The sequence below is a fragment of the Mus caroli genome, unplaced genomic scaffold, assembly GCF_978045245.1.
Source record: "Mus caroli unplaced genomic scaffold, Mus_caroli_1 scaffold_1, whole genome shotgun sequence".
NCBI lineage: Eukaryota > Metazoa > Chordata > Mammalia > Rodentia > Muridae > Mus > Mus caroli.
In genome coordinates, this window is record NW_028227256.1 from 48,932,909 (window position 1) to 48,945,751 (window position 12,843).

The 12,843-nt window shown below is 45.1% G+C and overlaps 1 protein-coding gene across 4 annotated transcripts in view; it reads left to right on the plus strand.

Annotated features, from left to right (window-relative positions):
- Stat1 (signal transducer and activator of transcription 1) overlaps nucleotides 1-12,843 on the plus strand; it is a 40,161-nt gene that overhangs the window by 7,218 nt on the left and 20,100 nt on the right. For all 4 annotated transcript variants that reach the window (XM_021176468.3, XM_029475934.2, XM_029475937.2 and 1 more), the window contains exons 5-10: nucleotides 305-403; nucleotides 5,403-5,492; nucleotides 8,444-8,522; nucleotides 9,737-9,828; nucleotides 10,147-10,298; nucleotides 12,149-12,307. In XM_021176468.3, the coding sequence (XP_021032127.1) occupies nucleotides 305-403; nucleotides 5,403-5,492; nucleotides 8,444-8,522; nucleotides 9,737-9,828; nucleotides 10,147-10,298; nucleotides 12,149-12,307 (671 nt within the window). The remainder of the gene's footprint in view (nucleotides 1-304; nucleotides 404-5,402; nucleotides 5,493-8,443; nucleotides 8,523-9,736; nucleotides 9,829-10,146; nucleotides 10,299-12,148; nucleotides 12,308-12,843) is intronic.

Here is a 12,843-nt window from a genome sequence, read left to right on the forward strand (position 1 = left end):
GAAGGCTGAATTCAGACTGCAGGTGGGAGGTACTCTGAGTCTATCTCTGGAATGAAGAATCCTCCTTAACAGCCTTGGGTGTCAGGCTGGGCTCAGCACATAACTCAGGTCCTTAGAAGTCTTGGGAGTCAGGAAGAGATAAGGAAGAGGGGATTGTAATTCAGCTTTTTACAGCCTCAATTGCCAGGAAGGGAATAAGGAGGAGGGGGTGATGACCCGCTCCTTAGCACAAGGCCATTTGGCTTGTTAGGGTGGGAAGCTGTGAAAGGCTTACTTTCTCACAGTATCGTCTCCAACAATCTAGGATAACTTCCAAGAAGACCCCGTGCAGATGTCCATGATCATCTACAACTGTCTGAAGGAAGAAAGGAAGATTTTGGAAAATGCCCAAAGATTTAATCAGGTACTTTGTTCTCAGTGGCCACTAACGGTCAGAGGTGCATTGTGTCTGCTTCACAGATAATCCCAAGGCCTCTCTTGAGACACAGAGGGATACACACTCTGATTTTATAACTTCAGGAAGCAGAGACAATCAGAGCCAGAAGTTTTCTAGAACTGAGCTTTAAGAAAGGTCATTGTGTAATGGAGTCCATTCCCAGTGAGGAAAACAGCACATGGGTGTAAGACGCTAAGAGCAAAGACTATGCTATTGTGAGGTGATTGAGCGAAGCCTCGTTCTTTAGGTCAAGGTTAGGAAATTCTCCTACAGAAACGGAAGCAGTTAGTCTTGCAAAGGGGTGGCCATGGAAAGTATGCTCAGAGTTCATGGCGGTGGGGAAAGCACATAGGTCCAGGCTCTGTTCTGGGACACTGAATAACCAAGGATGACTCTATGGCTGTGATGTAAGTCACATGCACAATGGTAATGCTGTCTGCTGAAGGAGAAGTCAGAGAAAGGCAGGAAACAGGGTGGCCATAGGATACAACAGATTTGGAAGGGGAGGAAAAAACTAACAGGAAAATAAAAGCTTCATTTTTTAAAAACAGGATTAAGACACTTGTTTATAAATGTTTATGACGTCAAACAGCAGATGTGCCAGTAGTCTGATGTCTGGGGTCAGGGTTTTGCCAGGCATCCTGTAGGCCTTTTCGGCATCTGAGTGCAGTGAGGTTTTTGAGTTGCAGTGACATTTGTATTTCTTTCTTGATATGTGCGAGAACAACAAGATGGGCAGGTTTCTGAAACCATTATGGTCTGAGTTCCTCTGAGCCGGCCATTCCAGCAGTGGAAGGGGAATGCAGAGGACACAGCAAAGTCTGTGCAGATAATGCCAAGTGAACTGTGTCACAGTGGGGAAAGATGGAGAACAATGTAATGCTGACGAAGGCCTTTCTCTCTGCCTTCGAGAGCATCTGTCACATTCCTGGGGAACCGTCCTTGGGCGTTTAGGTAACTGTTCCTCTACCACAATGAAGACACCTTGATGCGTTCAGTATGTAAATATCATTCGTGGTAAACTCAAGGAATGGTCCCTCCCCTAAAGAGCAAAGCTTCGCATCAGCATTAGAGCAAAAGTTGGCTGCGTTGACTCCTTTCAGAGGAGGATGCCTGTCTCACAGCTGGCATGCATGTAAGAGCCTGCAGAGCAAGTTTTTAATCATGGGGGAATCCTCACCCTAACAGTAGGCAAGGAAGGGTCTCCTTGTATTTCAGATAGACTAACAAGGACGGCTGGTAGCAGAGCTTGGCAGAAGGACAGACTGCCACCTTTGCAGATTGGCATGGCACTCTTCACGTTTGGCTGTCAGCCTAGAGTGGGCATAGCAGACAACCAGAGCAACCTCTGCTCTGTCACACCAGCCCCACCCTGGCTGGTTACTGGAACTTGAAGGTTTGCCCGCTTTTGAGTTCCTGTTAGAAAGTCCATGACCTGTGGAGAGGCTAATGTTGAGCCTCCCAGATGAGGAGGGTTGAGCACTTTGCCAAGGCCTCTTTGGGGGTGGGGTGGAGTGGGACTCCATAAAATGGGAGGCCCAGCAGGCACCTTTCCACAGTGCTCTGGTCTAACAGTTCTTTGCTATTTCCTCACTGCTAGGATTAAGGGGTTTTCATCCTTACGTTTGTATAAATAGGATGACAAGCCTTGTTTGTGATAGAAAGCAACGCAGTTTGGGGGGCAGAGGAATCAGTGGGGTGTAAATAAAACACTTGCGTGTGTGGCTCCAACAGGTGGAACAAGTTAAATTTGCAAAATTCTGAGTCTGTTCAGAGCATCCCAAGAGCACAGGATTATGTAGATATGTTGACACAGAAAGCCTGTTACTGTTCTTCTGTTCCATGTATGCATGCCTGTGTGTGTTGAGGCCAGATGAGGACATGGACACATTTGCTGGTTTCCTTATCACCCTCCACCTTATTCTTTTGAGACAGGATCTCTCATTAAACCTGCAATTCTCCTTAGGCTTACCTGGCCATGACTTCTTGGGATCTGCTTGTCTCTAGTAACAGTTTTAGAAAACAAATAAGTTACATTACACACATTTTTCTAGAAGACTCTACATGCTTTACTGCTTTGGATACTTCTATGGTTGCAGTGTTCCTGGGTTGTTAAAAGGAAAATAAAAACAAAAGCAACAAAAAACCCACCTCATCTAAAACTAATAGTACTATAAAAAGTGCAGAGTCGCCTTGATGATACTGGCATTAAGTGAGTACCTGTGGGGCCCCAAAGAAGCCATTTCTTTCTTACAGGACACGGGGGTAGAGCAGAGGAGTGGAGGCAAGATGGAAGTACCAGAGTCACGTGACTGGATTGAAGCAGGAGGGTTGCTGGGCTCCACCTCATTCCCCAGGCTTCTCCACTAAGCAGCACATAGCAATAAGGCAGATGTCAGGGAGTGTATCTCATTCGTAACATGACTTCCACTTTCCTGGTCTCCTTGGATAGGCAGGAGCTTTCGTTTGGAGCCACACAAGGAAGTGGCTCAATTCTGGGTGGCCAGAGAAGCCCCTTTCATCACATGTTGATGTGACATACATATGGGACTGAGGGTGCCTGTCCTTTGCACGTACTTCTGATACTGACAGCAGCCAGATGTCTCATACTCCTCCTGAAATGAAAGAAAACTTTCTGTGGAGCTTGACTACAAACAGGGCAGGAAACAGTTACAGACCAGATTTGCTTATTTGCTTGTGAATGTGTATACAATATATGCAGGGGAAATCCTAGTGAAAAGGCATGGGACATAATTAAGTGCTACAATTCTGCATCATCACCAAGTAGGGTTTATGACAGGGGACAAAGGCAGACCATGACTAGGAAATCCGTTGGTATAATCCACTATCTAACTGGATACCTTTGCTTCTCTTCAAAGATGTTAGAATTGGTGGATTTCTCATTGATGTACTGAGATACACACACACACACACACACACACACACACACACACACTCATATATTAGTATCTTCCTCATGTCAAAGTGTTCTACAGACAGTATTTCACTGAAGTGTGTCAGAAACACACGGTAATGCTAACTACTGTTTCCACTGGGATTGGTGCCATGTTGGTGGTACAGTTAATACAAGAAGAAAACCATTAAAAGCACAAAATTTTTTAAAATTTAATTAAAAATTAGCTCTTTAATTAAAAAGATAAATTAAAAGTAGGAAGATCAGGAGTTTCAAGTCACATAGCATGTCAAAGACCAGCCTCGTCTGTATGAGATAATTTTTAAAAATTCAAAATCCAAACAAAACGAAACACATAAGAATTAAGAACAGCAAATACGAGCTTTCTCTCAGTTAATAATTTTTTATATGATCCCAGTAAAGATCGTAGTCTGTTTTCTAATGCTGTATGAACTGAATATGAAATCCATGTGAAATATAAGCGTGTAATGACAGGAAGGAATGCGTGGGAGACTACGGCAGTGCGTGGGGCTAGTGCTGAGCACACTAGAGACCATGCACAACCCTGCGTGGCTCAGAGGGCGAGCGTATGAGCGGACAGATGACAAGGAGCAGCGCGACTGAGAAACAAACTCAGATATGTGTACAAATCTGTGTTATCAAAGCACCTGGAAATTGTATGCCTCCCACAAAATGGTGCACGGACAGCTATATGATTACATTAAATATAAGCATAAACTTCCAGCTTGTCTTGATAGGTGGTTTGTACCTATAACCTTAGGACTTAGGAGGGAGAGACACATGGCTCAGGGGTTCAAGGCATTCTTCAGAATGTAGTAAGGTCAAGGTTTCTCTGGGATACATGAGACTGTCTCAGAACAAAAGAATACATTTCAAATGTTTTATAGATCTTAGATTGACAAAGGGGCAGCTCCATGGTGATGTTTCACAGTGGAGTAACTGTCGTAGCAAACACTATGTAGCCAGAAGCCAGTGTGTGCTAAGCTGTACATGACGCTGAGCGGCTCGCCATGAAGAAATGATACATGATTGAGGAGATTAATATGTTTGCTTTGATGAAGACATTACCCAGTGGTTGATAAACTGAAATGTCATGTGATCATTACTGTGTGCATTTTAAAAATCTTTCCATCAATTAGTTTAAAAAGATAATATATAGGATATTTTAAAGGGTAATAAATAAAGAGAACCGAAAGCATAGGGAAAAATATGCCAACTTAAATCTTTTAGTTGGGCAAGCTTTCCTAATATGAGGTAAAATCTAGTAGGGTCTGTACCGTGAAGGGCATCAGCAAGCTCTGTTGATGGGCATGGTTTTCGGTAGGATCTCTGTGAGTACCGTCTCTATTTCACTGCTCACCGCTATGTCCGGAATACTCCTGACATTTACCCAGCTAATGTACCCTACGTGAGCAAACCAGGGTTGGCCCAAGGTGGACAAAGGTGCAGACTCCTAAATCTTCTCATAGGCCTGATTATTCCCGGGAGAGTTGAGGTTTGTATTTACTGTAGATTGTGTGGTTGAGCAGGGCTTCCATAGCCCTGTATGGCCGTGCTTTTTAATTTCAGTGTGCCTCTGAGTCAGTAGGGGAAGCTCAAATGGTACCCAATTAGGACCTGAGTTTGCATGTCCAGCAAGCTGTCAGGTGGAGGTGCAACGGAAGACACTTTGAATCCCAAGGTCTTAAGTAACAGTTACTGGGCTGTGTACATAGTCTGAGTGCAGAATTTGGCAAGCCTTAAATAATGGTGTCATTAAACCACACGAATTCATGGAAACGTGTACAGCCCTCAACAGGAATATGCCCACACTCCTGCTGCTTTCTTATTATAATGTTTGCCAGCATTTTCCAGGTCCTTGGAAAGTGAGATTTTTTTTTTTTGATACACATATGGGGAGTCTGTAGTAAGATCTGCAGTGTCTTAAAATAAGGCGGGCCACAAGGTATGGCATTGACTTTGGAATGTAATCAAGTGAGAAAAGATACCAGAGAAAACGATGGCTGCTAAACAGTGTGTTTCCCTTTAAAGGCCCAGGAGGGAAATATTCAGAACACTGTGATGTTGGATAAACAGAAGGAGCTGGACAGTAAAGTCAGAAATGTGAAGGATCAAGTCATGGTGAGTACTGACAGATTGCCTGCGTTTGTCTGTTTATTTCTGTAACTCTGGAAGAAGTTTCAGTTTCTCTGAGTATTAACCTAGTAACTAATAGTTGAAAAGAAAGATGATTCTAAAGTTCTAAACCAGAAGAAAGCTGGTCAGCTGCATGTCTTATAACCTCTGCTTTGGCTTCTCAACCCTGAGCTGTTTCTTCTTTGTGGCATCATGCAGTCAAGGTTGACCTTGCACTCACTGTCCAACAAGCTAGATGCTGCACTTACCAGCCCGTGTATCCACATTTCTCACAGGGCATCCCCGGAGTTACAGGGGACTTCAGGATAAACATGATCCACCTTCTAGACCCCTGTTTTACCCTAAGACTTGGAAGATGAACAAAAGCCATTTCATGCAAACATATCTCAATACATTTCTGATTAGAGTAAGATGTTTACAGCAACTTTAAGATAAATCCCCAGGATGGTCGATGGCAACAAATGACTGAGGGGATCCCTTCGCGCCTACCCCAGCTGAAAGGTTCAGTAGTGTCTGGTTAACAGGAGCAAGGCCTGGACTCAGGGGCTTTGGACAGCACCCTTCATAAGTCCAGACTTGTGCAGCGGCTTTCTTCTGCAGCATTAGGGAAATGCTTCACTGACGTAGAAATAAGTGACCTTAATGTGGAAATAACCAGGGAAATCCCGAGCACAGATATGTAGAAATGTGACCAGACCCCAGACAAATGAGGCTAATTTGAAGGGTGAGTGTATGATTTCTCTTCAAGCTGAGCTGTGTCTCTGTAAGAGGACCCAGGTGAGCCCACCAGGACTTCCCCAGTCTCCGGCATGCCTGCTCAGCCTGCTTGTAAGGGAAGAGGTTTTCCATGAACTTGTGTTTTTCCTGTTGTATGCTTCACAGTGAGATTCTTGAAGTCATTCAGAGACATTCAGATATGACGAGGAAGGGTGGGAGAGAGCTCATGGGTCAAATGAGCGTGAAGGCCTGAGTCCAGATGCCCAGGACCCATTTAATAAGCTATGTGTAGGAAACGTCATCTGTATCTCAGGTTCACCATGGTATTACTGATGTCACTGAGGCCAGCTGCCTGCCAGCTTAGCTCCAGGCTCCAGGAGGGAACCTGTCTCGAGGGAACAGCAGAGACTGAGGGATGCCCAACATTCTCCTCTGGCCTCCACATGAATGCACGCACATGCATACACACACACACACACACACACACACACACACACACACGGTACAGAGAAATAAAAATCTAGACCCTGAACCAGGTGGTATCAGTTTGAAAATTTTCTACATTTTCTAATTTTGATAAATGATCTTTTTATTGTTTTAAATCTATTTTAGTATTAAAAATATAAGGGACTTGCTCAGCAGGATTAATTACTACATCACTTAGAAATGAATTTCTTTCTGCTTCAGGCTAACTTATAAGACGCTGGGGAAGTATAGACGCACAACAAAGAAGACATTCTTTCTGAGTACTTAACTAATAATAATGAAAAACGGTTTTGGTGGTGAAATGGAATGAATGAAATGGAAACGACTGTGCTAGAGGTTGCAGTGAAAAGGTGTCCTTACTAGTGAGTGAAGCAGGCAGGCGGCATCCAAGGGCTGCAATTTCAGAGTAACCCAACATAGTTAATATTTCTTGGAGTAGATGGTAGAGGACACGTTTCATACTAGTTTGTTTCTTGTTAAATCTAACAAGTCTACAGACATTCATTTGCAGAAGAGGTACTCACTCAGAGTTGTCTAGAGTCAGTTTCTTCCCAGTCAGTTAAAATAAAAGTCGAAATGTCCAGATTTAAGTGACCCACTAGTCTCCAAAATCCATAAAATATTCACAGCAGATAGGCTGAGATGAACTCTCCCACTCACTCCTGGCTGTTTCGGTCTTTATGATGTAGAGAAAGGAACATTAACAATGTATGCAGCATGTTATTTCTGCCCTTTGGAAGATGGTGGACGTGCCGCTTGTAAACTAGCTCCTAGTGTGGAGGATTGATAAGCACCCTCAATAAACAGAAAACACATTTTTCATTTATAATATCCTGCTTATTTTGGGTCTGAATACGGTGCCAAGAGGTAAATGTTTTCCTGCCATTGTACTTAGGATGTGGTAGTAATCTAGATTTCAAGGTAGGCACAAAACACCCGCATGTGCTGGGAGAGTTGGTAGGCAGTCTCCACTTCTGTCCCATTGGGATGTAATGCATGCAAACCTCTGAGAAGGGTCTTTGACTATTTGAACGGAGTATTCCTGATCTGTTATTAGGAATACAGTAGTGTTCACAGTCAGGAACTCGAGGAACTTGACCACGGCAGCTTGTGTGAAGCTAGTAGGACTAGCCTGTCCTTCTTGTAGCTTTGGATATCCCATTCATCTCCTGAGTGCTGACAGACCAGTGGCACGCACCCACACTGACTCATTCATTCACTTTCTAGAGCAGTCTAGACCATCTGCCGTCCACAAGGTCACACGATCAAGCTCACGTCTGTTCAGTCACTCTCGCACAAACTCTTCTGCATCTCTCTGAGACCGGAGCTCAGCTTCATTAGCACAGGGGCCTGAGACCTACAGACAGGCTGATACAATTCTTTAGTAACGCCTACCCCCAAATGACTGAAGTTCCATAAGGTCAGGATGCTGGGCTCCCCACCTTAACTCTGTGCTGTTTCGTATAATTCAGCCACAGTTAGATTACCCATGCTAAAACCCTTTCCTGGTTTCTTTTTCATTTCTCATCTTGATGGTTCCATCAGTAAGGGATGCCCTAGGGCTAACCTCTCCTCATATCATGCTCTTAGCTGGAAGCCACAGGTTTGTTCCACCCTCTGAAAAATGTTCTTACATTCTTATTATTGAAATATTTTGTGTAAAAGAGTGGAGTTCTATAAGGATGGTCCATCTTTCAGGGTGTTAGGAAACTCACTTATATCTTTATCTGCAGTGCATAGAGCAGGAAATCAAGACCCTAGAAGAATTACAAGATGAATATGACTTTAAATGCAAAACCTCTCAGAACAGAGGTAAGAGTCCCAACAGGACCCGTTGGCTGCTTTTTCCCCCTGTGTACATTAGTAAACATTAGATATTTTCAGATCGATTGACTGCTTTGGGTTTCTTGATGACCTAGGTCAGTATGTTTCAAGCCCTGAGTTCTGCTGATGGTTTGGACCAGACATTTTCCTTTACAGCACTATCTGGTGCCTTGTGGCTTGAGGCTCATGGCACTAACCTCCAAGCCCCAGTAGTGACAATCAAAATTGTTTCCAGTCATTGGCAGATGTCTTCAAGGGAGGAGAACAAAGTATTTGTTGGGAAAGACAGAATGGTACACAATTGGAGTTTCTATGTCCTAACATCCATGATGTGGTTGCAGCACTGTGTTTTATTGTCGCTGCATGTTTTTTGTTTTTTAAATGATAATTGCAACTAAAATGCTTCCAGAAGGCCACCTACAGAACACCAGGCCCTAGTAATCACTTAGTCGACAGGGAGAGATTATTAGTGTAGCTTGGAGCTGTATGAGGAGAAAGATCCTCAGCTTCTACTTCCTGGTGTGTCTCCTCCCTCAAGGCCATAGACAGGCTCTATACATACTCACGTGACACTTTGCACTTTCTTGTGTTCATTTGATCGAAACTTGGTCAGCAACTTAAATAGTAGATGGTACTATGTCAATTTATGCGTGCTGGTAAGAAATGGCACTTGGTTTAAGCATGGATGCACTTAACTGTTTTTAGGATATATATTGGTAAACTCTTGTCTTCGTTCCTTTCCCTATTGCTGTGAGAAGATACTCGGACAAAAGCAGCTTAAGGGAGCTCTAGCTACAGTTCCAGGTCCAGTGCATCTCTGTGGAGTAGTCAGCTTAAACAGCGGCTCACACTGCATCCACAAACAGGAAGCAGAGAGACACAAATGCACACATGGTAGTTAGGCCATGTAGGTAGTTAGGTAGGTAGGTAGTTTCCCTTGTATAGTCCCGGATCCTTGCCCAGGGTCTGGTCATGCCCTCAGCCAAGGTGGGCTTTCCCACATCAGTCACTGTAATCAAGATAATCCCTCCCAGGCACGCCAGGAGCCTGTCACCCAGGGATTTTAGATTCTGTCAAGTTTACAGTTAACATCAGACTTTGCATTTTTATCATGTTTGACCCAAGTTTGTGTGAACCTTGGTTTTCGTTGGATTTATCTTTTTTGCATGTTTTAGACTTACTCCCTATTCCTTCATTCACAGAAGGTGAAGCCAATGGTGTGGCGAAGAGCGACCAAAAACAGGAACAGCTGCTGCTCCACAAGATGTTTTTAATGCTTGACAATAAGAGAAAGGTAGCGACCGCTTCCCAATCATGGAACATACATACATTATGGACTTTAATTTACTGTATACTTTGTGTGTGAGGGCAGAGAGCAGAGGACAGCTGTGTGACCCCTGGAAATCCAGGGCTTGGGCTCGACAAGCACCACTACCAGGCTCATGGGCCTGGAAAAGTTAGGTCTCTAAACACTTTGCTTAGAACGCAAACAAAATAGGAGGAGATATGTGCTTTGTTTGTTTAAAACAAACAAACAAACAAACAAACAACCCTCTCGAAGTTCAGTAGTTACACATGAGTTTATTCCACCTTGTTCTTCCTCTCCCTTTAGGAGATAATTCACAAAATCAGAGAGTTGCTGAATTCCATCGAGCTCACTCAGAACACTCTGATTAATGACGAGCTCGTGGAGTGGAAGCGAAGGCAGCAGAGCGCCTGCATCGGGGGACCGCCCAACGCCTGCCTGGATCAGCTGCAAAGCTGGTAAGGTTTTCCCCGGAGTGAGATTGGCAGCTCATGTGTGGACCACAGACACTGATGGAGAGTGCCTTGGGGCTGGTGGTCAAATGGGCCCGTTCAGCACTGCACTGGAGGCCTGGACATGCTCAGCTTCTCGCCGAGAGCATTTGGAAAGCATAGCAGTCCATGTGGCTGCCATCGTGTGCAGCTACGTCTGCTTGATTGCCTGATTTTGACCACACAAAACCCCAAATGAATAGTAGTTACTGAGCCCACTGACCAATTTGAGACCTAATAGTAAAAGCAAAATATCTATTCAGGCAGTGGTACCACATGGCTTTAATCCCAGCACTCAGGAAGCAGAAACTCTGTGAGTTCGAGGCCAGCCTGGTCTCCGGGTCTATAGAGTGAGTTTCAGGGCAGCTAAGGCTACACAGAAAAACCCTGTGTCAAAAAAAAAAAAAAAAAAAAAAAAGAAAGAAAGAAAGAAAGAAAGAAAGAAAGAAAGAAAGAAAAAAAATCGGTCATCAATCCACTAAATAATCTGTGAATGTTGGCTGAATGGCAAACACTTTTCTTGGGCTTCGACACCCAAAAAGACTGATTTGGGAGGCTTTCTCCTCAAGAGCATTGCCCTGCTGAGGGTGAAGGAGGTACTTTAGGGAAACGGGGAGGAATTCTTTTCAGCAAGCAATTCATGTGGTAGAGACACAGAAGCAGCCTGCTGACTGGCTGGACAGGAGAAAGAAAGGAGACACGGCAGCAAGAGCTGCTGTCGCTCTCTGTGGAAGATCAAGCCCTTTCTTGAACTGCCTTCATTCACTTAGCTGGCACCGGAGAGCAAAAGCGTGCTTGTATCTTCCTCCAGGGGCTCTGTTTTCTCTGCTCCCTTGTTTATTCAGGAGGGTCACGGCGGTAGCCTAGAGGACAGAACAGAAACAAGTTTCCTGCTAGCAAGTTAATGTAGTCCACGTGGCTGGCCTGTTTCTTCCAGGCTGCCCCAATCCCAGTCCCTCACAGTGTCTCTAAGAGGCCTTGCCGTGGCTGTACTGTCCTTACACAGAACCTTCAGTGGCTCCCTCGTGCCGCCTGTGTATATGTCTGAGTCTCCTGAAGGCATCTGCTTTGCTGGTCGCCTGCCGGTCTTCCGTGCCCTTTCCTTTAGAAACCCCAGATTCTTGAAAGTCTCAGATCACCTGGAGCCCTGCCCTGATTGCCTTGCTTTGTATTTCAGTTAGGGTTTCTATTGCTCGGATGAAGCACCATGACCAAAAGCAACGTGGGGAGGAGAGGGTTTATTTCAGCTTCTAACTCAGAGGTTACACTCCATCACTGAGGGAAGTCGGGGCAGGAACTTAAGCCAGGAACCTGAAAGCAGGACACGAAACAGAAGCCATAAGAAGTGCTGCTTACTGGATTGCTGCCCCCTGGTTTGCTCAGCCTGCTTTCTTATACACCCCTGGATAGCCTGCTCAGAGTTGCCACCAACCACAATGGGCTGGGGTTTCTCACATCAGTCACTAATGTAAAAAATGCTCACAGACTTGGCCGAGGCTGTCTGATGGAGGCACTTTTTCACTTGAGGCTCCTTTCCCAGAAAGCTATAGCTTGTGTCAAGTTGACAAAAAACAACCAGGATAGTAGCTCTTAGAACTGTGCAGAGAGAGGCCTTTGGCCATATTGTAATTCTTCGGGGCATGCCAAGTGTTTTCTATAAGTCCCTGAGCTTAATGCTTCCACAGGCCTCCATCTCTCCTTGAGTGTGAAGTATAATCCCGTGTGGTGCCCATAGCATGTGGAGATTCTGTGACTCTCTCAGCTAGTGTGTTTTGGGACTGTTGTTCACGGAGACCCCATGTCCTGTACCCTCCCAGGTTCACCATTGTTGCAGAGACCCTGCAGCAGGTCCGTCAGCAGCTTAAAAAGCTGGAGGAGTTGGAACAGAAATTCACCTATGAGCCCGACCCTATTACAAAAAACAAGCAGGTGTTGTCAGATCGAACCTTCCTCCTCTTCCAGCAGCTCATTCAGAGGTAAGGCCAGGCAGACCGACTATCCAGAAGGCCATCTATGGTCATTTGGACAGTTTGGAAGGGTTTGATGGTGGAGCGTGGAGTTTGGCTACTCTGTTTTGGCTCTCAGTAGCGGCCGTGCGCTTCCAGACACCTGCCCAGGAACTCTTTGGATTCCCGAATGAAACACACACACACACACACACACACACACACACACACACTAGCTTATCTTTGAAATGCCTTGGCTGCTCTAGGGCTGGGCAGTTCCAATCCTCCGTCGGCTGTACTCCTGGCTCAGCACCGTCTAAATCTACCTTTAACTTTGCTGCCCTGTTACCTTCTGTGAGGCCCTTTGGTCTTTGCTGCCCAGGATGCTTCTGAGAGGCCCTTTTGGGAGCTCTCTTTTCTTTGCTCCTACCTTTTGGATGGTCTCCCCTCTGCAGCTCTAAATCTGATCTGTCTCTCTCCCTGAGTCGTGGCCATTCTGTTTCTCCAGCCCCCTGCAGCCCCCTGCAGCCCCCTGCAGCCTAGCCTGTGCAAATATAAGGGTGTCG